General features: G+C 44.0%; 3 protein-coding genes across 3 annotated transcripts; 1 reads left to right on the plus strand and 2 right to left on the minus strand.

Annotated features, from left to right (window-relative positions):
- Positions 1-3,887: 3,887 nt before the first annotated feature.
- Positions 3,888-5,427, minus strand: LOC129845890 (sericin-1-like). Its single transcript, XM_055913815.1, has 2 exons — positions 5,410-5,427; positions 3,888-4,268 (listed from the first exon to the last, which is right to left on the minus strand). The coding sequence occupies exons 1-2, from the start codon at positions 5,425-5,427 to the stop codon at positions 3,888-3,890; spliced, it is 399 nt and encodes a 132-aa protein (XP_055769790.1).
- Positions 5,428-5,436: 9 nt separating this feature from the next.
- On the plus strand, positions 5,437-22,021 carry myef2 (myelin expression factor 2). The gene is made up of 17 exons (XM_055913819.1): positions 5,437-5,618; positions 6,730-7,130; positions 7,946-7,998; positions 8,956-8,963; positions 10,323-10,416; positions 10,754-10,951; positions 11,294-11,447; positions 12,930-12,979; positions 13,330-13,390; positions 13,581-13,682; positions 14,087-14,131; positions 14,240-14,299; positions 20,002-20,106; positions 20,722-20,781; positions 20,979-21,127; positions 21,389-21,440; positions 21,645-22,021. The coding sequence occupies exons 1-17, from the start codon at positions 5,533-5,535 to the stop codon at positions 21,806-21,808; spliced, it is 1,842 nt and encodes a 613-aa protein (XP_055769794.1). The 5' UTR covers positions 5,437-5,532; the 3' UTR covers positions 21,809-22,021.
- Positions 22,022-24,600: 2,579 nt separating this feature from the next.
- LOC129845895 (sodium/potassium/calcium exchanger 5-like) lies at positions 24,601-26,973 on the minus strand. The gene is made up of 2 exons (XM_055913818.1): positions 26,846-26,973; positions 24,601-25,340 (listed from the first exon to the last, which is right to left on the minus strand). The coding sequence occupies exons 1-2, from the start codon at positions 26,916-26,918 to the stop codon at positions 25,018-25,020; spliced, it is 396 nt and encodes a 131-aa protein (XP_055769793.1). The 5' UTR covers positions 26,919-26,973; the 3' UTR covers positions 24,601-25,017.
- Between the last annotated feature and the right edge of the window lie 754 nt (positions 26,974-27,727).

The raw sequence follows: 27,727 nt of genomic DNA on the forward strand, positions 1-27,727 counted from the left end.
ATGTGAGTTTCTCTTTCAAACAATCCCCTGGCCTTGTAGCGTTACACAGCTAATAGCTAACGTTAGCCAAAGCAAGCTAACTAGCTACTGATAGTGCAACCCTAAGAAACAGTACAGATGAAAAATTCAGGCCTACTGTACATTTTACTGTAGAAATGATTGCTGAAAACAAGTTTAGGTTGGAACTGTTGCTGTTACTAGTAATACATTTTATTCTGAACTGGAATAAACTGATTGAAGCAAGATGCTTTTTGAGGAAAACACTCACACAGTTCTGGGTTGCTCATCTGCAGCAGGAAGCAGTCTCCTGCCTGACTGAGAAAGCAGTAGATGTTCTGATCCAGTTTGGCACCACATACCTATGCAAGTCAGGGTTCTCAAGTACAGGAACAGACTCAATGCTGAGCATGACCTCCGTGTTGCAGTCAAAAACTGAACCCAGAATAGACATGCTTGTTGAAAACTTCAACCAACTTGTTTTCTGGTCTACATCTGTGTTAGGTGATCAATCAGTTTATTCCAGTTCAGAATAAAAATATATATATTTTAAGAGCAACAGATTCCAAACTGGACTTTCTATCAACAATAATTTATACAGTAAGATGTACAGTAAGCCAGAATGTTTTATCTGTACTGTTACTTAGGGTTGCACTATCAAAAAGCCTGTGTGTGTTCTGTTATTCATCTGTGTGATGTGATCAATCTGTTTATTCCAGTTCAGAATGAAATTTTTCTTGTGTTTTAACAGCATTAGTTCCAACCTAGACAGGTATGTAAGAGTGTTTTTAATGGGGGAAAATAAACATGAAAATATATTTATGGGTATTTCATTGTTATTTGTTTTTGCTTTTTTTTTTTTTAGGCATAAGGGCAATGAAATGTTCCGATATTTACGTATAGTTGCATATTTTCCTAAGCTTAGTAGCCAGAAATACACAGAATTTCTAATTTGTGTCCCAGGCTGAAAAAGTTTAAGAACCCCTGTTCTAGGCGATTCTGTGCTTCCAACTTTGTGGTAACAGTTTGTGGAAGGCACTTTCCTGTTTCAGCAGGACAATGCACCTGTGCACAAGCAAGGTCCATACAGAAATGGTTTGTTGAGATCGGTGTGGAACAACTTGACTGGCCTGCACAAAGCCTTGACCTCAACCCAATCGAAAACCTTTGGGATGAATTGGAACACAGACTGCGAGCCAGGCCTAATCACCCAACATCTGTGCTTGACCTCACTAATGCTCTCGTTGCTGTGGGGACTTGCTTCCATTCAGCCATGTTCTAACATCTAGTGGAAAGCCTTCCCAGAAGAGTGGAGGCTGTTATAGCAGCAAAGGGGGGACCATCTCCATATTGATGCCCATGATTTTGGAATGAGATGTTCAACAAGCAGGTGTCCATATACTTTTGATCATGTAGTGAACGTCAGGAGAGGGGAACATTATTAAGGAGGGGAAAGCGGGATACCTAGTCAGTTGTACAACTGAACGCCTTCAACTGAAATGTGTCTTCCGCATTTAACCCAACCCCTCTGAATCAGAGAGGTGCGGGGGGCTGCCTTAATCGACAGTGGGTTAACTTCTTTGCTCAGGGGTAGAACGACAGATTTTTACCTTGTCACCTTTCGGTTACTGGCCCAATGTTCTAACCACAAGGCTACCTGCCGCCCCACATTACTAGACTCATTAGTGCACTTTGATCTTTGGCTCAGTGCTAATGTAACCTTTAGACCAGGTACATCTTTCTCTCCCTTTCTCGTTGCTCTATTTGATCTCTCTCTTTCTTTCTTTCTCTCTCTCTGCTCTATTTCTCTCTTTCTCTCTTTCTCTTCTCTCTCACTCTCTTTCACTCTCTCTCTCTCCCTTGAGACAGGCTGATGTTTTTCATGATGAATGTAATCACATCATTCTCTGGCCTGTGTCCCGTTGGGTCATTACAGAGAGTCCTGTGGTAATGGTTATTTGGTTATTGACTTACAGAGACATTAGGAACAGAGACGCAGTCTGCACTCTCTCCAATCAGAGCTCAGTTGCTGAGACATCTTTATTAGGCTTACTGGTTTTATATCTGCAAAATACAGCCACACCCCTCATGCTCCTCTCTGACCACTTACATTCACATTATTCTACAGTGGGCCTTCAGTGGTATCACCTGACCACTTACATTCACATTATTCTACAGTGGGCCTTCAGTGGCATCACCTGACCACTTACATTCACATTATTCTACAGTGGGCCTTCAGTGGTATCACCTGACCACTTACATTCACATTATTCTACAGTGGGCCTTCAGTGGCATCACCTGACCACTTACATTCACATTATTCTACAGTGGGCCTTCAGTGGCATCACTTCACTGTTATTAGTGTATGTACAAGGTACATTACACAAGTCGCATGCAGACCTCAAATAGTGAGAAGTGTCAGTGTCACTGAATGATCAGGGCCGGACTACCACATTTGGGGCCCCGGGGCACCTACCTCCTTTTTTTTAGGAAAACATATTTTTTGGGGGGGAAAATAGCTAACTTCCTGCATTTCAACACATTTTACCATGGGGCAGAGAGATAATTTTTCCGTTTTTAAGCACATTTTCTGCAATTCTACACATTTTGCCATGGGACAGAGAGAAACAGTATATCATACTATTCTTCACATTTTGCCATTAGGCTGAGAGAAAATTATGCAGTTTTAAAGCTAATTTCCTGCAATTCTACAAGGGTTATGGGCCCCTGGAGGGTGCCCGTTTGGTTGTGGACCTGATAACAACATCCACTTGCCAAACATCTCTGGCTCCCTCTCAGAACCCAAAGATATCAACTTGACGCAACAAGCACATGGTCAGATATATATTTGGGCTTCTGGCTGTTCAACATAACACTTTGGACCTGGTTAGAAGTTTAATCAAATTTTTTTTTAATCATTATTATATTATTGATGTTCAGTTAATGAATCATATTTATATGGTTATATTGATTGGAAATATGTTATCAATTCATAGAAGAAAGAGGTTTTTTGGACTGTTATGAATGTACAAAGTTAAAGGGCCTTAGGTTCAGAGAGAAAGCGAGAGAGAGACAGAGAGAGAGAATGTGAGAGAGATGCAGAGAGGCTAAAGAAGGGGTGTCAAACATAATGCCGCTGAACAAAATATAAATGCAACATGTGAAGTGTTGGTCCCATGTTTCATGAGCTGAAATTAAAGATCCCAGAAATGTTCCATGCACACACAAATTGTATATAATATATCAAATTTTGTGCACAAATGTGTTTACATCCCTGTTAGTGAGCATTTCGCCATGATAATCCATCAATCTGACAGGTGTGGCATATCTAGAAGCTGATTAAACAGAATGATCATTACACAGGTGCACCTTGAGCTTGGGACAATAATAGGTCACTAAAATGTGCAATTCTGTCATACAACACAATGCCACAGATGGCTCAAGTTTTGAGGGAGCGTGCAATTGGCATGCTGACTACAGGAATGCCCACCAGAGCTGTTGCCAGAGAATTGAATGTTAATTTCTCTACCATAAGCCACCTCCAACGTTGTTTTAGAGAATTTGGCAGTGCGTCCAACTGGCCTCACAACAGCAGACCACGTGTAACCACGCCAGCCCAAGACCTCCCCATCCATTTTTATTCACCTGCAGGATAGTCTGAGACCAGCCACCCAGGCAGCTGATGAAACTGAGGAGTTTGTTTCTGTAATAAAGCCCTTTTGTTGGGAAAAGCTCATTCTGATTAGCTGTGCCTTGCTCCTCAGTGGGTGTGCCTGGCTCCCAAGTGGTGGGCCTATGTGTGTGTGTATATATATATATACATACAGTACCAGTCAAAAGTTTGGACACACCTACTCATTTAAGGGTTTTTCTTTATTTTTTACTATTTTCTACATCTCGCCAGAGAGGGAGCAGACATGACAGTACCTGGGCGAGCCTGACGGGCCGGACGAGACATAGGCGCTGGACAAGCCGGCAGGTGCGCAGGAGCCCGACGAGCCGGCAGAGGCGTGGCAGCCCGGCAAGGCGGCTGAGGCGTGGGAGCCCGACGATCCGGCAGAGTCGTGGCAGCCTGACGAGCCGGCAGAGGCGTGGCAGCCCAACGAGCCGGCTGAGGCGTGGGAGCCCGACGAGCCGGCAGAGGCATGGCAGCCCGGCAAGGCGGCTGAGGCGTGGGAGCCCGATGATCCGTCTGAGGCGTGGGAGCTTGACAAGCCGGCTGGGGCATGGGAGCCCGATGAACTGGCTGAGGTGTGACGTGGGATGGGAACCTGCCGAACCAACCAAGGCAAGAAAACCTCTCGAGCCAGCTAAGGCGTAAAAGCCAGACGAGCCAGCTGAGGCACCCCCGCCGACGTCACCAACAAAAACAAAAGAACAAAAACTCCCTGATGCTTCACATATTGGTGTCAGCATTCTGTACGGATCGACGCTGGCAGACGAGAATAAGGTACAGGGAGTGAACATTTAATTAACAACGGACATGGAACAGGACAGGACAGCGTCTGGACAAGAAAACACAACGACATTAATGCTGACATGGGGAACCACTGGAAGAACAGACAGATATAGCTGGGGAAATCAACAAAGTCAAGGAGTCCAGTGAGCGCTGATGCATATAATGATGGTGACAGGTGTGCGTAACGAAGGGCAGCCTGGTGCCCTCGAGCGCCAGAGAGGGAGAGCGGGAGCAGGCGTGACATGAAGGTCAGTAAATGCGGAAAATTTCAAGAACTTTGAAAGTTTCTTCAAGTGCAGTCGCAAAAACCATCTTGCGCTATGATGAAACTGGCTCTCATGAGGACCGCCACAGGAAAGGAAGACTCAGAGTTACCTCTGCTGCAGAGGATAAGTTCATTAGAGTTACCAGCCTCAGAAATGGCAGCCCAAATGAATGCTTCACAAGTAACAGACACGTCTCAACATCAACTGTTCAGAGGAGACTGTGTGAATCAGACCCTCATTTTTTAAATGTTAGCTTTATTTAACTAGGCAAGTCAGTTAAGAACAAATTCTGTTATTTCATAGTTTTGATGTCTTCACTATTATTCTACAATGTAGAAAATAGTAAAAAATTTAGAAAAACCCTTGAATGGGGCGGCAGGTAGCCTAGTGGTTAGAGTGATGGGCCAGTAATTGAAAGGTTACTGGATCGAATCCCTGAGCTCACAAAGTACAAATATGTACTTTTGTCCCTGTACAAGGCTGTTCCCTGGTTGTTCTTAACTAATTTGCCTAGTTAAATATTTGTTTGTTGTTGAAATTACTGTCCAAACTTTTGACTGGTACTGTGTATATATATATATATATAAAAAATATATTTATATATATTGAAATGACTAAAACCAAATCGAAACTGTAGAAATATATAAATTGCGGGAAACCTACGGGTGTTTAGGCTATGAAGACAACCAGGCCAAATTCTCGCATTTTCTCGCGTTGGTGGAGGCCTGGAGCGTCACAAATTTTAAACTGCGCAGTGTTAGCGGAGGCGCATCTCTCGATTGAATTAGCTTTTTCTGCAAACCGACGAATATGGCAGATATTGTCCAGGATATTATTGAACCCATCGAGGCTGAGACAGAGGGAACATCTCAGGATGGCACGAATGGCCTGAAAATGTAACTAAAATATCGTATTTTTCTGACACAATCTGTGCTGCACTCACAGGCAAGATGGAGGCTAGCTAATGTTAGCCTAGCATTAAAGCTAGCATCAAACTAGCTACGGCTTGCTATCTAGTTGCTACTTTGCTTGCTAACTAGTTAACTCAATTGTTGGTTGTCGTCTTCATTGATCGTCAAATTTGTTTTTAGATTTGTGTAATATATCGTTATTTTACTAGGTAGTTATGCAGATAACTAAATTAGTTTTATCCATCCAACCATGTGTAGCTAGCTAACGTTAGTGCGTTTAACTCATAGAATTATCATCCTAGAACTTGCGTGAACCGTTTTGCGGATAAAGGTCAGCCATTTTGGGCAGGGAGTTGGTTAACCATTGTTTGCCAGTACTGTGAAAATACTGTAAATAATGAATTTGAGAAATGTATCCTTACTGTATGGTAACCTAATTTTAGAGGAATGATTCCATATTTTTTTGGAATGCCAACATTCCATTCAAACAATGCAGTCAATCCACAGCCATCAACTGGCTGAAATCAGTTGATGGGATTTAGACAAATTATCAATGCAACAAGTAACGTTACTAAAATTGCTTTCTAAGAAAACAAACATTTAGACATTAAGGTCTGTTTTATGTGTATGTTTTGTGTATATACACATACACACATATATATCTAAAATTGTAATTAGTCTCTTTATACAGAACATTTGTATAAAACTAATATGACCTGTATAATATGGCAATATTTTATTTTGGCAATTATATTACAGCATTTCAGATATGTCACATGCCTTTTCTTTTACTACATAAGTAAAATCTGGATTATACCTCCATCCATTCCTATTAGACTGGTTTGAGAGTTGCCTACAGTAACTTTCCTCTCCTCTCTGCCACCCTCCAGTTGGGTGAAGAGATGACTTTGTAGCTAACTAGCCGTTTGTGTCTATAAACCCATGTTAGTTATGGGAGATTGAAGTTGCATGAACTTATGTGCACATCTTTGTTATTTGGAACATGGGTGAAATGTCCATGTAGGTTTAGGTAACATTACCTATAGCAGACAAGCTAGCTGCATCCATCAATACTGTACTCTTCTGTTTTCTTCAGAGAGCCAGAAGAAGATGAGGTTCTTGGTGAAGATGCCCCTGCAGAAGAAGAGGACCTAGGCCTGGGTGATGATGAGGTCCTTGGAGATGAGGTCCTTGGTGATGATGATACCCCTCTAGATGGCGACCCTATTGATGACACCCCTATCGATGATGCCGAAACCCTTGCAGATGATCCTACTGATGCCCCTGAAACCGTCCCAACCCAAAATACCAAGTCTGAGCTCAAAGAAAAGGTGTCCGGAGGAGGTCGCAAAGGGAACCGCTTCCACCCCTACAAAGAGAAGCAGGTCACCGGGGACAAGAAGGGCGGAGGAGGGGGTCACAGGAACCGTGTGTTCATTAGCAATATCCCCTATGACACGAAGTGGCAGGCTATTAAAGATCTGATGAGAGAGAAAGGTAATCCATCCACACACAGGGCCATGCTGCTTCTCCCTATAGACATGAGCCCTATTCTTTCCAGCTCAACAGGAGCTTTCTCAGTCCTCTCTTTGTGACCAGAACATAGACCTAGCCATATCTTCTTGTAGTTTCTTCTTTTGAGGCAACATGTTATTGTATTGCAGATATTATTAAGTCAGTAGAATAGACATTTCTGGATTTTTCATTTTTTACTCCTGGGTGGACACCAATTTAGCTTGGATTGAATTGAAATGTCTGTGCTTGTTAAAGTTGTTATGTAGTTAGCTACTATTGGTTTTATGATATTGACTTACAGCTCCAAAATGTAACCTCAGACAAGTAGTAGTATTGACTACTTGATTCAGTTGAACCTGTGTTAAGGTGATAAATGATTGTTTTGTATGAATGAAACCATTGTCTTTCTGTGCACTGAACTATTGGGTCTTTAGCTCTTTACAAAGTCTTTTTTCAAGGTGAAAAGGACACCTTTTAAACTGTAGTGACTTCTTGCTATGTTGACAGGAACCGTGTTGACCAAACTGTTCTTCTATACTGAAGTGTGATCTGAATTCCCAGGTTGACAGTAGTTGACTGACTGTGTGTCTGTCTCAGTCGAGCCCAGGAAGGCATTGGAAGGGGTTGTGTGGTGACTGTTGGTCTGGGCTCACTGTTGACCAATCATGGGGAAGCATCGTAACGGCATAACCAAGGCAACGGCCTGCCCTGGAGCGAGAGTGGTGGTTCAACAGTCGACTGGTGATTTTAAATGCCTTTTGTTCTCTTGGTATTTTTCCTTTGTATGTCTCATGAAGTTGGTGAGGTTACATACGTGGAGCTCTTTAAGGATGCTGAAGGAAAGTCAAGGGTAAGTGATGTGGACCAACTCACTGCACGAGGTTTTAAATGCCCTCCACTGCAGTATATCTTTATTTACCAAGTGTTCTGTAAGGCACTGATCCAAGGGGTTATCCATGTATGTCTATGGGATGATATGTTGGTGGCTGTTAGCTAGAGCCTGTTATAGCCTAGTTGGCTGTAGAGTGATGGAGGATGTCTTCTTGTTGATTCTGGAACACTAACTTGAATTCATCTGAAACTTAGTACACATTTGTTTTTACGTTGTTGTAGTTTTCTCAATTGGTGTCAAAGTTTGGCAGTTGACCATTTCTCAAAGGGATTTTGATGTCTTATTGATTGACATTTTACTTTTTGGTCTTCAAATTGTTACCTTTTTATTTGGATCAATGGCACAATTATCTCTTAATGAAAAAACTAATTATTTCTAAACTATTGTAGGTTTTGTATAAAGTAACTTTCTTCTTTCTCCAGCGGCTCACAGTAAAATCTCACCATCGTTTATTCATCTGTAATATTATGATGCAGCCAGGAATTTGCTAACTAGGTTGTGAATGCATTCAATTCATCCAGTTAATGTAACATGTAGTTTGACAAACGGACTGTATAGTATATACTCCTAAACAAACGTAGACACAGAACGGACATATTTGTAAGTATATCCTGAGTCCTTTTTATTCCACTGAAGACGGTAAGGGTACTATGTCTCTACTGGGAACAAAAAAACAAGTCTATTGCAAACCAAGTCAATGTCTTTTAAATTCACTTAACTTTTTACCTTGGATACAAGCAAAACACACTCCCCACATCAAGGCCTGTTAGCTGGCCCTTCAAGATGGATGTAATCCACTAATAGCATGATGTCAAATGTGTAATAATGATAACTGTTGTCAGTCTAATCACTGTCTTTGTTCATTCCCTCTGTTATGGATCTGTGTCTCTGGATCCCCTGGTGTTATCTGTACAGGGATGTGGGTAAGGAACCAAACTTTACCTGTCTAACTTTGCAACATGGTCTCAGTACATTTCGTATGATTCTTTACGTAAATCTGATGCACTCCCTTTAATGACATTTTACATTTCGTATGTTATGTGTTAATTTCATATGAAATGTTAATTACAATTTGCATATGTTATGAATTGCAGTTTGTATTATGTTACGTATAGGCAATTTGTACAATATGTTATGAATTTGCAATGTGTATATGTTACGAATTCCAATTTGTGGCTAATGCTAGCTAGGTGGCTAACAGTAGCTAGGTTAAGGGTTAGGTTAACGGGTTAGGTTTAGCTAACATGCTAAGTAGCTAAAAAGTAGTAAATAGTTGCTAAAGGTGTCCTTGAGATTCGAACATGCAACCTTTGGGTTGCTAGATGTTATATCCACCCCAACCAACCACCATTTAGTTTTTTGCCTTAAGTAAACTTCTGTTTCATGTAAAAAGTGTCAAGTCATACTAATTTCAGTGTCCCGGATTTACTTGTAATATGTTAAATCTAGTCTGAGACCAGGCTGACACAGTGCGTCTCAAATGACACCCTATTCCTAGGGCCCTATACAGTCTGTATGAATTTTATTGCGTGACTCCGTTTTGCTTCTCCCCAAATTCAGTTTTTGTTTGTCCACGTTTCAGTCTTTTCAGGTTTTCGCTCAATGCTTAAACCACCTCAGCAGGCCAATTTTGAGGCCTGGGGAAAACACTTCAATGTCAATTTTTTGGGGGTATACACAGCACCTAGCAAGAGGCTTTTATTTTGCTTTGTTTTTGTAGTGCACGTGATGGTAGTGTTTGCCAAACAAATACCCACTGGATTTATGCAAATAATTATTCAGCCAGGTAAGCATAGGCTGCTTTGTAGTGAACATTTTAGTGTAGAAGGTTTTTGGGTAAGCCTTTCCATCTACCAGAAGAGTTTATTAGCATTGTCGCTAACGGCTACATAAAGGGGTAGCTGCACGCACAGGTGGGGGGAATTCTTGTTGCCTCTTCAGAAAGTTGCAGGAAATACGAATCATTGATGCATTTTGTTAATGTATTATGATGGGCAAATTAATATTATTATTATTATTTTTACATTTAGTTGATTCCCTACTAAGTTCAATACATTTTTAAATTTTGTTTTATTGTCTGAATTCCGTGGTTCCGTCCTCGTGTAGGGCCCTATATTCCCCATTCAGTACACTACTTTTGACCAGAGTCACGTGGGGCGGCTAATACGGTTCTGGTCAAAAGTAGTGTACTATAACATGGGGAATAGGGTCCATTTCAGACACACCTAACTTCATGAGTCATTTTTATACATGTCTTCATCCACTGACTGTCTGTCCTGCAGTGTTGTGGAGTTCAAAGATGAGGAGTTTGTGAAGAAGGCCATAGAAGTCATGAACAAATATGATCTGAATGGAAGACCCCTCAATATCATGGCGGTAAGGACCTGTTCACACTCTGTAGGCACCACGCGGTGTTGAGAGGTTAAACTCAGTGGTGTGCCAAATCTGCACTTTAATCCAGCCTGTTCCGGAAATGTGCTTACATTAACATGGTTTGTAATGTTGATCTCTGAGACTGTCTTAACTGTAATCACTGAGAACTAGACCTAGTTAACATCAAATGTTAGAGTTGTAATTATAGGTCAGAGGTCAAAGGATGAGCCATCTGTGTTTAACCCCTTGTTTCCCTGCTCCAGAACCCTGGTGTAGAGGGCTAAAGCTCAGAATTGAAGTAATAGGTCAAAGTTTAGGGGTTCTGTTTTACCTCTTTCAGGATCCTGATGGGGAGCGTGCTCGGCGCGTGCTGCAGCGTACAGGGGGGATGTACCCTGGAGGGGGAGGCAGGGGGCAGGAGGGGGGACCGGGCGGTGTAGGTGTACCCCCTTCCATCGCTAACAACCCCAACGTCCCCCATGAGGTCATCAGCTCCCTACGGGTCGGACGCCTAGGGACCACTGTGTTCGTAGCCAACGTGAGGACAAGCATACACACTACTCTCTGACGTCGGTCTCTCTTCTCTGTGCCTTTGTCTCTGACCATCTCCCCTCACTAGATTTGTATCTGCTGTATTGAAGTCCCAAGTTAACCTACCAATATTCCTGTTTACCAATTGAAGACAACTTGAGCGGTGCACTCTAAATCTCAAGTCCAACGGCATCTTCCTAGAACTTGAAGTTCCATGTTGACCTTGTTAGTTTCACTGTTCTCTATGCTATTGCTAACTCGGTCCCCTCCTGTCTGTTTAGATGTGTTGTGTGGTAACGGTTGTTTCTATGTTAACCCGGTCCCTCCCGTCTGTGCTGTCTCCTCCCAGCTGGACTTCAAGGTGGGCTGGAAGAAGCTGAAGGAGGTGTTTGGTATGGCAGGAACAGTGAAGAGGGCTGACGTGAAGGAGGATAAGGATGGGAAGAGCAGAGGGATGGGGACTGTTACCTTTGAACAGGCCCTGGAAGCTGTACAGGCTATCTGTATCCTTTATATATTATATACTACTGCAGAACACACCCACCTTCCAACAGGCTGCAGATTCTATCTGTATCTTTATATATTATATACTACTGCAGAACACACCCACCTTCCAACAGGCTGCAGATTCTATCTGTATCTTTATATATTATATACTACTGCAGAACACACCCACCTTCCAACAGGCTGCAGATTCTATCTGTATCTTTATATATTATATACTACTGCAGAACACACCCACCTTCCAACAGGCTGCAGATTCTATCTGTATCTTTATATATTATATACTACTGCAGAACACACCCACCTTCCAACAGGCTGCAGATTCTATCTGTATCTTTATATATTATATACTACTGCAGAACACACCCACCTTCCAACAGGCTGCAGATTCTATCTGTATCTTTATATATTATATACTACTGCAGAACACACCCACCTTCCAACAGGCTGCACATTCTATCTGTATCCTTTATATATTATATACTACTGCAGAACACACCCACCTTCCAACAGGCTGCAGATTCTATCTGTATCTTTATATATTATATACTACTGCAGAACACACCCACCTTCCAACAGGCTGCACATTCTATCTGTATCCTTTATATATTATATACTACTGCAGAACACACCCACCTTCCAACAGGCTGCAGATTCTATCTGTATCTTTATATATTATATACTACTGCAGAACACACCCACCTTCCAACAGGCTGCACATTCTATCTGTATCTTTATATATTATATACTACTGCAGAACACACCCACCTTCCAACAGGCTGCACATTCTATCTGTATCTTTATATATTATATACTACTGCAGAACACACCCACCTTCCAACAGGCTGCAGATTCTATCTGTATCTTTATATATTATATACTACTGCAGAACACACCCACCTTCCAACAGGCTGCAGATTCTATCTGTGTTTTTATATATTATATACTACTGCAGAACACACCCACCTTCCAACAGGCTGCAGATTCTATCTGTATCTTTATATATTATATACTACTGCAGAACACACCCACCTTCCAACAGGCTGCACATTCTATCTGTATCTTTATATATTATATACTACTGCAGAACACACCCACCTTCCAACAGGCTGCAGATTCTATCTGTATCTTTATATATTATATACTACTGCAGAACACACCCACCTTCCAACAGGCTGCACATTCTATCTGTATCTTTATATATTATATACTACTGCAGAACACACCCACCTTCCAACAGGCTGCAGATTCTATCTATCCCTCTACACTTATACTGCAGAAGAAGATCTCTTTATGCTGGCCTAATAGTCTCAACTCTTTATACATGTCCTGGCTGTTATTATTATTCACTATTGTCACTATTTTTATCTTTAAGTCTACATGGTTAGAAAAGGACCCATGAGTAAGCATTTCACTGTTAGTTTAGGAAGCACATGACCATTGTATTTTTATTGATGGCATTCCTTAACTCTGTTCTCTAGCCATGTTCAACGGCCAAATGCTGTTTGACAGACAGATGCATGTTAAGATGGTACGTGTGCTTTGTTATTGGCATGTTTCTGATTTCTAAACCCTCTAACACTGTACTGTTAATGTGTGTGGAAGGTCAGAGGTCATTGGGGTGGCAGGTAGCCTAGTGGTTAGAGCGTTGGACTTGTAACCGAAAGGTTGCAAGAACGAATCCCCGAGCTGACAAGGTAAAAATCTGTAATTCTGCCCCTGAACAAGGCAGTTAACCCGGTGTTCCTAGGCTGTCATTGAAAATAAGAGTTTGTTCTTACCTGTCTTGCCAAGTTAAATAAAATGGAGGTTGTTACATGTTGATGTGGTAATATGTTGTGTGAGAACCACCTCTTGATATGTTCTTTCTGTGTGTTTCAGGATGACAAGTCTATGCCAGCTGATGATTTCCACCCGGTGGAGAAAGCTCCTCAGTTACCACGTGAGTACACATCCTGTCCCTTTCTGACTATCTCTAGAACACCTAGAATGACTTGACTTCAGTATTATCTCTATCAGAAATGGGTCATGTTGTCAGCTGTTTTGTTCTCCAGTGAACCAAGGCATTACATAAGGGATATTATGTTTGTGTGGTCAAACAAACTCCAACTCTGTGTGTCCTCTGTGTGTAGGGGGTCTGGGAGGGATTGGGATGGGCCTGGGACCAGGAGGACAACCTATCAATGCCAACCGGCTGAGTGGTGGAGGGGGAATGGGCAACATGGGCCCTGCAGGTTAGTACTGACCCCTAACCTCGCCATAATACTCCAGCAAACACACTGTTACTATTTAAACCACACACAGAGACTGCAGGTCAGGAGGAGCCAGTCGGTTCATACATACGATAGTTATTGGTTGTGAAGAGTAGCTGTTTGTTTTAAACCCTCTGATGCCTGTTGTTCCTGTACCTTCTCCAAGCACTTACATCACATACTGACGCCCCCTCTCGACCACTGACGCCCCCTCTCGACCACTGACGCCCCCTCTCGACCACTGACGCCCCCTCTCGACCACTGACGCCCCCTCTCGACCACTGACGCCCCCTCTCGACCACTGACGCCCCCTGACGACCCCTCGACGCCCCCTCGACCACTGAGCTTTAGTACAAAACAAATCAGTGTGTGATTCTGTCTGTCAGGTATGGAGGGAGGACCTGGGTATGGAGGGATGAGCAGACTAGGAGGTAAGGTCCTAGATAATACATCTCTACTGGATCACTCTGTTACATGACTGGACAACACATGGGTTGTTGTGACTCCATTAATATAATAATCCTGTGTGTGTCCTGGAGGGTTCGGTGGCATGGACAGTATGGGGGGATTCGGAGCCAGAGACATGGGACGGATGGGAGGTAAGGGGACACCTAGGGCTGGGAATTGCCAGGGACCTTACGATATTATACCGATACTTAGGTGCCAATACTATCTTATGTAGATGTTTTATTTATTTTATTTTTATTTATTTTATTTCACCTTTATTTAACCAGGTAGGCAAATTGAGAACACGTTCTCATTTACAATTGCGACCTGGCCAAGATAAAGCAAAGCAGGTCGACACATACAACAACATATAGTTACACATGGAGTAAACCAAACATACAGTCAATAATACAGTGAAAAATAAGTCTATATACAATATGAGCAAGTGAGGTGAGATAAGGGAGGTGAAGGCAAACAAAATATATATAAATAAATAAAAATATAAAAAGGCCTTGGTGGCGAAGTAAATACAATATAGCAAGTAAAAAAAGTAAAAGTAGAGATAGAAAAAAGTAGAGATAGAAATAATGGGGTGCAAAGGAGCTAAATAAATACATAAATACAGTAGGTAAAGAGGTAGTTGTTTGGGCTAAATTATAGATGGGCTATGTACAGGTGCAGTAATCTATGAGCTGCTCTGACAGCTGGTGCTTAAAGCTAGTGAGGGAGATAAGTGTTTCCAGTTTCAGAGATTTTTGTAGTTCGTTCCAGTCATTGGCAGCAGAGAACTGTAAGGAGAGGCGGCCAAAGGAAGAATTGGTTTTGGGGGTGACCAGAGAGATATACCTGCTGGAGCGCGTGCTACAGGTAGGTGCTGCTATGGTGACCAGCGAGCTGAGATAAGGGGGGACTTTACCTAGCAGGGTCTTGTAGATGACCTGGAGCCAGTGGGTTTGATGACGAGTATGAAGCGAGGGCCAGCCAACGAGAGTGTACAGGTCGCAGTGGTGGGTAGTAAATGGGGCTTTGGTGACAAAACGGATGGCACTGTGATAGACTGCATCCAATTTATTGAGTAGGGTTTTGGAGGCTATTTTGTAAATGACATCACCGAAGTCGAGGATTGGTAGGATGGTCAGTTTTACAAGGGTATGTTTGGCAGCATGAGTGAAGGATGCTTTGTTGGGAATAGGAAGCCAATTTTAGATTTAACTTTGGATTGGAGATGTTTGATGTGAGTCTGGAAGGAGAGTTTACAGTTTAACCAGACACCTAGGTATTTGTAGTTGTCCACATATTCAAAGTCAGAGCCGTCCAAAGTAGTGATGTTGGACAGGCGGGCAGGTGCAGGCAGCGATCGGTTGAAGAGCATGCATTTAGTTTTACTTGTATTTAAGAGCAAATGGAGGCCACGGAAGGAGAGTTGTATGGCATTGAAGCTCGCCTGGAGGGTTGTTAACAGTGTCAAAAGAAGGGCCAGAAGTATACAGAATAGTGTCGTCTGCGTAGAGATGGATCAGAGAATCACCAGCAGCAAGAGCGACATAATTGATGTATACAGAGAAGAGAGTCGGTCCAAGAATTGAACCCTGTGGCACCCCCATAGAGACTGCCAGAGGTCCGGACAACAGACCCTCCGATTTGACACACTGAACTCGATCAGAGAAGTAGTTGGTGAACCAGGCGAGGCAATCATTAGAGAAACCAAGGCTGTCGAGTCTGCCGATGAGGATGTGGTGATTGACAGAGTCAAAAGCCTTGGCCAGGTCAATGAATACGGCTGCACAGTATTGTTTCCTATCGATGGCGGTTAAGATATCGTTTATGACCTTGAGCGTGGCTGAGGTGCACCCATGGCCAGCTCTGAAACCAGATTGCATAGTGGAGAAGGTATGGTGGGATTCGAAATGGTCGGTAATCTGTTTGTTGACTTGGCTTTCGAAGACCTTAGAAAGGCAGGGTAGGATAGATATAGGTCTGTAGCTGTTAGGGTCAAGAGTGTCCCCCCCTTTGAAGAGGGGGATAACCGCAGCTGCTTTCCAATCTTTGGGAATCTCAGACGACACGAAAGAGAGGTTGAAAAGGCTAGTAATAGGGGTGGCAACAATTTCAGCAGATAGTTTTAGAAAGAAAGGGTCCAGATTATCTAGCCCGGCTGATTTGTAAGGGTCCAGATTTTGCAGCTCTTTCAGAACATCAGCTGACTGTATTTGGGAGAAAGAGAAATGGGGAAGGCTTGGGCGAGTAGCAGAGGGGAGGGCAGTGCTGTTGACCGGGGTAGGGGCAGCCAGGTGGAAAGCATGGCCAGCCGTAGAAAAATGCTTATTGAAATTCTCAATTATAGTGGATTTGTCGGTGGTGACAGTGTTTCCTATCTTCAGTGCAGTTGGAAGCTGGGAGGAGGTGTTCTTATTCTCCATGGACTTTACAGTGTCCCAGAACTTTTTTGAATTTGTGTTGCAGGAAGCAAATTTCTGCTTGAAAAAGCTAGCCTTGGCTTTTCTAACTGCCTGTGTATATTGGTTTCTAGCTTCCCTGAAAAGTTGCATATCACGGGGGCTGTTCGATGCTAATGCAGAACGCCATAGGATGTTTTTCTGTTGGTTAAGGGCAGTCAGGTCAGGAGAGAACCAAGGGCTATATCTGTTCCTGGTTCTAAATTTCTTGAATGGGGCATGCTTATTCAAGATGGTAAGGCATTTTTTTTAAATATCCAGGCATCCTCTACTGACGGGATGAGATCAATATCCTTCCAGGATACATCGGCCAGGTCGATCAGAAAGGCCTGCTCGCTGAAGTGTTTCAGGGAGCGTTTGATAGTGATGAGTGGAGGTCGTTTGACCGCTGACCCATTACGGATGCAGGCAATGAGGCAGTGATCGCTGAGATCTTGGTTGAAAACAGCAGAGGTGTATTTGGAGGGCAGGTTGGTTAGGATGATATCTATGAGGGTGCCCGTGTTTACGGAATTTGGGTGGTACCTGGTAGGTTCATTGATAATTTGTGTGAGATTGAGGGCATCAAGCTTAGATTGTAGGATGGCTGGGGTGTTAAGCATGTTCCAATTTAGGTCGCCTAGCAGCACTAGCTCTGAAGATAGATGGGGGGCAATCAGTTCACATATGGTGTCCAGAGCACAGCTGGGGGCAGAGGGTGGTCTATAGCAGGCGGCAACGGTGAGAGACTTGTTTTTAGAGAGGTGGATTTTTAAAAGTAGAAGTTCAAATTGTTTGGGAACAGACCTGGATAGTAAAACAGAACTCTGCAGGCAATCTTTGCAGTAGATTGCAACACCGCCCCCTTTGGCCGTTCTATCTTGTCTGAAAATCTTGTAGTTGGGGATGAAAATGTCAGAATTTTTGGTGGTCTTCCTAAGCCAGGATTCAGACACGGCTAAAACATCCGGGTTGGCAGAGTGAGCTAAAGCAGTGAACAAAACAAACTTAGGGAGGAGGCTTCTAATGATAACATGCATGAAACCAAGGCTATTACGGTTACAGAAGTCATCAAAAGAGAGCGCCTGGGGAATAGGAGTGGAGCTAGGTACTGCAGGGCCTGGATTCACCTCTACATCACCAGAGGAACAGAGGAGGAGTAGGATAAGGGTACGGCTAAAAGCTATGAGAATTGGTCGTCTAGAGCATCTAGAACAGAGAGTAAAAGGACGTTTCTGGGGGCGATAAAATAGCTTCAAGGAATAATGTACAGACAAAGGTATGGTAGGATGTGAATACAGTGGAGGTAAACCTAGGTATTGAGTGATGATGAGAGAGATATTGTCTCTAGAAACATCATTGAAACCAGGTGATGTCATCGCATATGTGGGTGGTGGAAATGAAAGGTTGGATATGGTATAGTGAGCAGGGCTAGAGGCCCTACAGTGAAATAAGCCAATAAACACTAACCAGAACAGCAGTGGACAAGGCATATTTACATTAAGGAGAGGCATGCTTAATCGAGTGATCAATAAGGGTCCAGTGAGTAGAGGTTGGTTGGGGTCACGGCGATCCAGACAGCTGGCCAGGTAGATGGCTATCGGTAGCAAGATAGCATAGGATGGAGGTCTATTTTTAGACACCTCGTGCGTTTCCGTCGGTAGATTAGTGGGGTTCCGTGTCTTGTAGAGGGGATCAATCCAATTGGCAAAATAGATATAGTGACCCAAGAAAAAAAATAAAAAAAATTGTCCGAAATACTTATTAAGATAGCAGCCGATAAGACAGCTAACGATTAGCGGGCCCCAGGTGAGCGTTCAGGTAACGTCGCGACGGAGGTGCCAGTTGGATAACTCCCTCGGGCAGATAACGTCGGCAGTCAATCGTGAAGGCCCGGTGGGGCTCCGTATCTGCAGCAAAAAAAAATAAAAAATCTTATGTAGATCTATATATGCTTTGTGATTCGATACTGGGATTTGATGTTACAAAACATATTGCTCATGATATGTCTGTTGTAGACATGAGACCGTATGAGAAAACGAGTTTTGATCAATCAGGGAAATATATAAGTGCTGAACCTGTTGACTCGCTATTTTAAAAAGATGAGAACAAGCTATAAGATAAAAAATCCCGGCGTTTGGTGCAGGTACAGCCGACTAGCGCTAGCTAACGCTACCTAGCAAAAAACTATACGTGGAGTCAAAGTATCAATATAATATCATCCAAAATAATATTGCTATGTAACTATAGAACCCACCCCCCCATCACCACTAAGGACAAAATACACTGCTCCAAAAAATAAAGGGAACACTTAAACAACACAATGTAACTCCAAGTCAATCACACTTCTGTGAAATCAAACTGTCCACTTAGGAAGCAACACTGATTGACAATAAATTTCACATGCTGTTGTGCAAATGGATAGACAAAAGGTGGAAATTATAGGTAATTAGCAAGACACCCCCAAAAAAGGAGTGATTCTGCAGGTCGTGACCACAGACATCTTCTCAGTTCTTATGCTTCCTGGCTGATGTTTTGGTCACTTTTGAAAGCCGGCGGTGCTCTCACTCTAGTGGTAGCATGAGACGGAGTCTACAACCCACACAAGTGGCTCAGGTAGTGCAGCTCATCCAGGATGGCACATCAATGCGAGCTGTGGCAAGAAGGTTTGCTGTGTCTGTCAGCGTAGTGTCCAGAGCATGGAGGCGCTACCAGGAGACAGGCCAGTACATCAAGAGACGTGGAGGAGGCCGTAGGAGGGCAACAACCCAGCAGCAGGCCCGCTACCTCCGCCTTTGTGCCAGGAGGTGCACTGCCAGAGCCCTGCAAAATGACCTCCAGCAGGCCACAAATGTGCATGATGTACTGGCCTGTCTCCTGGTAGCGCCTCCATGCTCTGGACACTACGCTGACAGACACAGCAAACCTTCTTGCCACAGCTCGCATTGATGTGCCATCCTGGATGAGCTGCACTACCTGAGCCACTTGTGTGGGTTGTAGACTCCGTCTCATGCTACCACTAGAGTGAGAGCACCGCCGGCATTCAAAAGTGACCAAAACATCAGCCAGGAAGCATAAGAACTGAGAAGTGGTCTGTGGTCACCACCTGCAGAATCACTCCTTTTTTGGGGGTGTCTTGCTAATTGCCTATAATTTCCACCTTTTGTGTCTTCCATTTGCACAACAGCATGTGAAATTTATTGTCAATCAGTGTTGCTTCCTAAGTGGACAGTTTGATTTCACAGAAGTGTGATTGACTTGGAGTTACATTGTGTTGTTTAAGTGTTCCCTTTATTTTTTGGAGCAGTGTAATTCTCTCAAACTGTTTCAATGCTCCTGAAGTTTAATGTCAACTTTCCACTGAGTATATTTCTGACTGCCATTGTCCTCTCTCCTTCTCTTTACTTCCCTCTCTCCAGACATGTCCTACCGGTCAGGGGGTATGGGAGGAGGGATGGACAGAGACTTTGGTCGCAGTGACATGTCCATGAGCAGAGGCTTCGGAGACTCCTTTGGAGGAATGGGTGAGTAGTTTCTCACTCACTCTCACCTGTCACTGTCAGTCATCATAGGTATAATCCATTCCTTAGTCCTCATATATCCATCCACTAACAGCATGGTCAGTGGTGGGCATTCTACTGGGCGTTCTACTGGGCGTTCTACTGGGCGTTCTACTGGGCGTTCTACTGGGCGTTCTACTGGGCGTTCTACTGGGCGTTCCACTGGGCGTTCCACTGGGCGTTCTACTGGGCGTTCTACTGGGCGTTCTACTGGGCGTTCCACTGGGCGTTCCACTGGGCGTTCCACTGGGCGTTCCACTGGGCGTTCCACTGGGCGTTCCACTGGGCGTTCCACTGGGCGTTCCACTGGGCGTTCTACTGGGCGTTCTACTGGGCGTTCTACTGGGCGTTCCACTGGGCGTTCCACTGGGCGTTCCACTGGGCATTCCACTGGGCCTGTTGTAGCTTGGAACTGGAACCTGCAGGTGGACTGTACTAAGAGCTGAATCACAACTCCTGTATGGGTAACACAACACTGGTCAAGTTAGCATTCAGACTGACAGTGCTGTAACTTGTTTGTGTTGTGGTAACGTGTGTGTGTGTGTGTGTGTGTGTGATGCCGTGCGTTCTCTCCATCAGGAGGAGGTTATGGAGGAGACATGAGCAGTTTTGGCATGGGGCCCATTGGGGGAGGATTAGGTACACCGAACATTACATTAACATCTCTCACTGTCTGTTAGCACACCCATTTCATACTGCCAATGTTTCACTGTGCTTGACCTTGATTTGATGTGTGGGAGTGCTGGGTTGGAACTAAAGCCTGCACAACCCCTTATTACCATTACGTTAGGGATTCCGATCTGAGGTGCTCACTCATATTCCCTGTCCTCTACTAGGTGGTTTGGGCAACCGGTCCATGGAGCGGATGGGCTCTGGCTATGACCGTATGGGGGGGGGCATGGCCATGAGCCAAGGTTTCGGGGGCTACGGAGGAGGAGCCATGTCTGACAGAGCCAAGGGTGGATGTCAGATCTTTGTCAGAAATGTACGTTTTATAAATAAATACTGTATAAATGTGCATTATGACATGATGTGCACACCCCTTTTTAAGCACATTAAAGCACCTAACACATTAATAAGGCTGATCAAATCCACTATATGTACTGCTGGGGATTTACATCATGGACACAGATTAAGTAGCGTGAATTGGAAGCACTTTCAGACGAGGTAGTAGGCATCGTCTAGCTCTGTGAAAATGTCCCTAAAGTAGTTTTATGACCCTGTGTTCTAATGTCCTGTGTTGTAGCTATCCTATGACCTGACCTGGCAGAAACTGAAGGAGAAGTTCAGTGTCTGTGGTAAGCCTCTTCAATCAGTCTACTGTACTCAATAACCTGCAGATGGATTGAATGTAGCTTTGATCTGCAGTAATGAAATGGCTATAGCAGTGTCTGTGCTTAAACACGGTCTACTGCTCTTTCTCCCCCTCTTCTCTCTCATCACACATCTTTCTTTCTCCCCCTCTTCTCTCTCATCACACATTTTTCTTACTCCCTCTCCAGGCCAGGTGATGTTTGCAGAGATTAAGATGGAGGGAGGAAAGTCTAAGGGCTGTGGTACGGTCAGGTTTGACTCCCCAGAGAGCGCTAACCAGGCCTGCAGGATGATGAACGGAACCAAGATCAGCGGTCGCGAGGTTGACGTCCGCATCGACCGCAACGCCTAGAGTCACACATACACGGTCACGACAACTGCTCCTTCCATCTCCAACTGCTTTTGTTTTGTTTTAAAAACACATTTTCCACGTATCCGCGTTTCCATGACTTTTGGATGTGTATAAGGTCTGTTTTTCTTTTAATCTTCCGTAGTTTTTTTTTTTTCTAAGACATTTTTTGGGGGGGTCATACGTTTATTTGAATGAATAAACATTTTAATTTTTCACCGTTGTTGTAAAATGTTACTGTGGGATCAAAGCTACTGGCCAGTTGACAGAAGGGTTGTGTGGGTGTGTTTAATTGAATACAAAGGTTAATTGCAGGTAAGACACCATAAATAAAATGTCCTCTGGAGCTAGCCAGAATATCCCTAACTAAAGACCTTTTCTACACCGGAGGAAACCAGACCAGAATGATGTAAGAGAATCATCTAGTGAAGTTAACTGATATGACTCATGTTGACAAAATATGTGAAACTAGTGTCCATAAATGTTTAGTTTGCTACTATTGCAATGTAATAGGATCTTTGGTTAGTATACACTGGGAGTCTTAAACCAGCTCTACCAGCTGGAACTGTGCACCAACTGAAATGGTGTTCATGACAAGTGGACAACTGATTGGATACTTTATTGCCTTCATCTTAAACAGTTTCTGTCCTGACAGTCAAGACCAGTGGAAACTTTTGGGTTTCTTCTCTTTATGAGCTTGTCCTCACTCCTTACTGTTGAGCAACACAGGCTGCTTGTAAACGCTTATCTGTTCTACCTGGACAATACCCCCTTCCTCTTCACCAGCATTGAGTAATGACAGGTTATCCATTATATTGACCAGACGAGTGGCTGCTCTAACAATGAAAGATGTCTTTAAAATTGGAATGCAGTCGGGAGGAGGCAAGCTCAGGTGGGCCCATTCTAGCCATTGAGAGGGCAGAGACGCGTGAACAGGCACAACTCCTATATAAAGTTGCTGGGAAGTCATGTGTCATACTTACCAGTACACTCATAATCTAAGCATCACAAAACTACTATTTGATCAAATTAACCTCATGTGGCAAGAAAGCCATTCCATTTTTTTTTTTTGTTGACCAAATGTGACAATCATTGACCTCCATACAAAAACTAGGCTTGTGTGAAAAAATGAAGTAAATGCCACCTGCTGGTGACAGATTTTTGGCCCAGTTATCCCTCTCGCTTTTCCTCTTCCTCTCTGGTAATGACAAGATAAGGTCAGAGGAGTCCTGTTGAATATTAAAAAACAGCTTTATTTCCTGACTTAAGAGGTGAAAGGCAGTGTTGCTGGGTCAGTCTCACTCACAGGTAGTATGAAGTCTGTGTGGGGCTGCATCTCAAATCACACCCTGCACCCGTCAAACTCAACTCTGGACAGTGAAGCCAGTTCCACGGCAGTTTTTCTAATCAGAAAATGATTTAGGAATGGCTGCAATTAATAATCAGGTAGAACAGAAAACCAGCAGGCTCCAGACCTCATAGAGTAAGAGTTGAATAACCCTGCCCTACATACATTTAAGTTTACTTCTTTTGGCCAGAGATTTAATTTTGGGGAAGGTGTCATTTGAGATGTAGCCTTTATCTTGGGTCCTGGCACCCAGTCCTGGGCCTGTATTCATTAAGAGATGTAGCCTTTATCTTGGATCCTGGTCCTGGCACCCAGTCCTGGGCCTGTATTCATAAAGAGATGTAGCCTTTATGTTGGATCCTGGTCTTGGCACCCAGTCCTGGGCCTGTATTCATTAAGAGATGTAGCCTTTATCTTGGATCCTAGTCTTGGCACCCAGTCCTGGGCCTGTATTCATAAAGAGATGTAGCCTTTATCTTGGATCATGATCTTGGCACCCAGTCCTGGGCCTGTATTCATAAAGAGATGTAGCCTTTATCTTGGATCCTGGTCTTGGCACCCAGTCCTGGGCCTGTATTCATAAAGAGATGTAGCCTTTATCTTGGATCATGATTTTGGCACCCAGTCCTGGGCCTGTATTCATAAAGAGATGTAGCCTTTATCTTGGTTCCTGGTCTTGGCACCCAGTCCTGGGCCTGTATTCATTAAGAGATGTAGCCTTTATCTTGGATCATGATCTTGGCACCCAGTCCTGGGCCTGTATTCATAAAGAGATGTAGCCTTTATCTTGGTTCCTGATCTTGGCACCCAGTCCTGGGCCTGTATTCATAAAGAGATGTAGCCTTTATCTTGGATCCTGATCTTGTCACCCAGTCCTGGGCCTGTATTCATAAAGAGATGTAGCCTTTATCTTGGATCCTGGTCCTGGCACCCAGTCCTGGGCCTGTATTCATAAAGAGATGTAGCCTTTATCTTGGATCCTGGTCCTGGCACCCAGTCCTGGGCCTGTATTCATAAAGAGATGTAGCCTTTATCTTGGATCATGATCTTGGCACCCAGTCCTGGGCCTGTATTCATAAAGAGATGTAGCCTTTATCTTGGATCATGATCTTGGCACCCAGTCCTGGGCCTGTATTCATAAAGAGATGTAGCCTTTATCTTGGATCATGATCTTGGCACCCAGTCCTGGGCCTGTATTCATAAAGTGTGTCAGTAGGAGTGTTGGTCTCGGACCAGTTTAGATCAGTGGTATTCAAACTTTTTCAGCGGGGCACGCATTTTTTTCACCATCATTTCTCACGACTCCACCAATACATCAGCAAATAACCTTCAATTCATTGTATTTTCATCTCTTATCAAAACAAAAAGAAACCAATAAATACATTTACTCAATACAATTTTATTTTTCAAATTAACTTTCTCAAAAATGTTTGTATAGTGTCCCATACAATAATTTATACTGTTATTTTTGTAAATCTATATATATATTTTAATGTATTTGAATTTGGTGTTCCAACACTCCTAATCTTTCCACAAAACCAACTGCTAGTGGGGTCGCGACCCGACTTCGAATACCACTGATTTAGATCATAATGAATAAGAGGACATGGACACGGTGGACCTGATCCTATATCAGTACTCTTACTCTGAGACTCTGTGAATCTGGACCTTGTATTTGGGTTCTGTATAAATGGTCTGAGTGTCAAGAGGTTGGTTCTGGGTGGTCTGGTTCTGGGGAGGGCTGCAGTGTGGACTCCATCGCTGCCACTCAGCCACTACACAGTCTGATGAGTGCAGCCTGCAGCAGCGCTGTGTGTGTGCTACTGTGTGTGTTATTGTAGGTCTCTGCGTGTTTATCAGTGTATCAGTCGCCGCACAGTCTGACAGGGTTGTTCCCTATGATGCCCAGTTCGTAGAGGATGGCCAGAGTGGCAAAAACAACATAGCAGAACAGAGAGACGATCCCCAGCTTCCAGTCCAGCTTCCAGCCGTTTATATGGACTGCCACAAAGAGAAAGACGATGGAGAGGAGGAGGGTGGCGGAGATGAAAACCAGACCGGTGCTGTTGACCTCCACAGGGTTGACCGTGTCCACAAACACTGTCTTAATGAACCAGGGAAGACCCAGACACAGCATGTCAAACACATTAGAACCCACGATGTTGGACATGGCCATGTCGGCTTTACCTGGAACAGAGCAAGAGAGGGGAGGAGAGAGAGGGGGGAGAGAGAGGAGGAGAGAGGGGAGGAGAGAGAGAGGAGGAGCGAGCGGAGGAGAGAGAGGAGAGGAGAGAGGGGACAAGTAAGATGACATATAACACTATGTTGTACATGTCTGTTTTACTTACACTACATGACCAAAAGCATTTGGACACCTGCTCGTCGGGCATTAATATGTAGTCGCTGCTATAACAGCCTCCACTCTTCTGGGAAGGTTTTCCACTAGATGTTAGAACACTGCTGTAGGGACTTGCTTCCATTCAACAACGAGCATTAATGAGGTTGAACACTGATGTTGGGCAATTAGGCTTGGCTCGCAGTCGGCATTCCAATTCATCCCAAAGATGTTCTATTGGGTTGAGGTCAGGGCTCTGTGCAGGCCAGTCAGGTTCTTCCACACTGATCTTGACCAACCATTTCTGTATGGACCTCGCTTTGTGCATGGGCCATTGTCATGATGACACAGGAAAGTGCCTTTCCCAAACTGTTGCCACAAAGTTGGAAGCACAGAATCGTCTAGAATGTCATTGTATGATGTAGCGTTACGATTTCCTTTCAATGTAACTAAGGGGCCTAGCCCGAACCATGAAAAACAGCCCAGACCATTATTCCTCCTCCACCAAACTTTACAGTTGGCACTATGCATTCTGGCAAGTAGCGTTCTCCTGGCATCCGCCAAACCCAGATTTATCCATCGGACTGCCAGCTGGTGAAGCGTAATTCATCAGTCCTGAGAACGCGTTTCCACTGCTCCAGAGTCCAACTGCGGCGAGCTTCACACTACTCCAGCCAACGCTTGGCATTACGCACGGTAATCTTAGGCTTGTGTGCAGCTGCTCGGTCATGGAAACCCATTTCATGAAGCTCCCAACGAACAGTTTTTGTGCTGACGTTGCTTCCAGAGGCAGTTTGGAACTAGGTAGTGAGTATTGCAACCAAGGACAGACAATTTTTACTAGGTGCTTCAGCTCTCGGCGGTCCAGGTCTGTGAGCTTATGTGGCCCACCACATCGTGGCTGAGCCGTTGTTGCTCATAGACATTCCACTTCACAATAACAGCACTTACAGTTGACCAGGGCAGCTCTAACAGGGCAGAAATGAGACAAACTGACTTGTTTGAAAGGTGACATCCTGACGGTGCCACGTTGAAGGTCACTGAGCTCTTCAGTAAGGCCTTTCTACTGCCAATGTTTGTCTATGGAGAATGCATGTCTGTGTGCTCAATTTTATACACCTGTCAGCAACGGGGTGTCCACATACTTTTGTGTATATAGTGTAAGAGAGAGATGGGACTTAAGTATGACTTGAACGATTATGATAAGGGGGACATCTAGTGGAATAAGTTGCAGCTGTGGGCTCCATTTCGCTCTGAAGTAATATGTCTCTATGTATCTACTGACCTAGAAAAGAGATGTATCTCAGGGGGACTAAAGGTCAGAAAGGATTAGAAATGAAGCTACAGTAGTAGTTACCTTCTCTGGCGACCATGACACTAGCCACTGTGTCTGGTATACTGGTCCCTGCAGCTAACAGAGTCAGGCCCATCACTGTGTCTGGGATACCCAGAGTCTCTCCTATTATATACAACACAGAGAACACACCGTCAGATACACAGGACATTGAGTCAGGCCCATCACTGTGTGGGATACCCAGAGTCTCTCCTGTTACATCTCAGACATAGAACACAACACTGGGTCAGATAGAACACAACACTGAGTCAGAGAGAACACAACACTGGGTCAGATAGAACACAACACTGGGTCAGATAGAACACAACACTGGGTCAGATAGAACACAACACTGGGTCAGTTAGAACACAACACTGGGTCAGATAGAACACAACACTGGGTCAGATAGAACACAACACTGGGTCAGATAGAACACAACACTGGGTCAGATAGAACACAACACTGGGTCAGATAGAACACAACACTGGGTCAGATAGAACACAACACTGGGTCAGATAGAACACAACACTGGGTCAGTTAGAACACAACACTGGGTCAGATAGAACACAACACTGGGTCAGTTACAACACAACGCTGGGTCAGATAGAACACAACACTGGGTCAGTTAGAACACAACACCGGGTCAGTTAGAACACAACACTGGGTCAGATAGAACACAACACAGGGTCAGATACAACACAACGCTGGGTCAGTTAGAACACAACACTGGGTCAGATAGAACACAACACAGGGTCAGATAGAACACAACACTGGGTCAGATAGAACACAACACAGGGTCAGATAGAACACAACACAGGGTCAGATAGAACACAACACTGGGTCAGATAGAACACAACACAGGGTCAGATACAACACAGGATCAGATATGTCATACATCGCAGTCAG

Source organism: Salvelinus fontinalis, unplaced genomic scaffold (genome assembly GCF_029448725.1).
Source record: "Salvelinus fontinalis isolate EN_2023a unplaced genomic scaffold, ASM2944872v1 scaffold_0397, whole genome shotgun sequence".
NCBI classification, from domain to species: Eukaryota; Metazoa; Chordata; class Actinopteri; order Salmoniformes; family Salmonidae; genus Salvelinus; species Salvelinus fontinalis.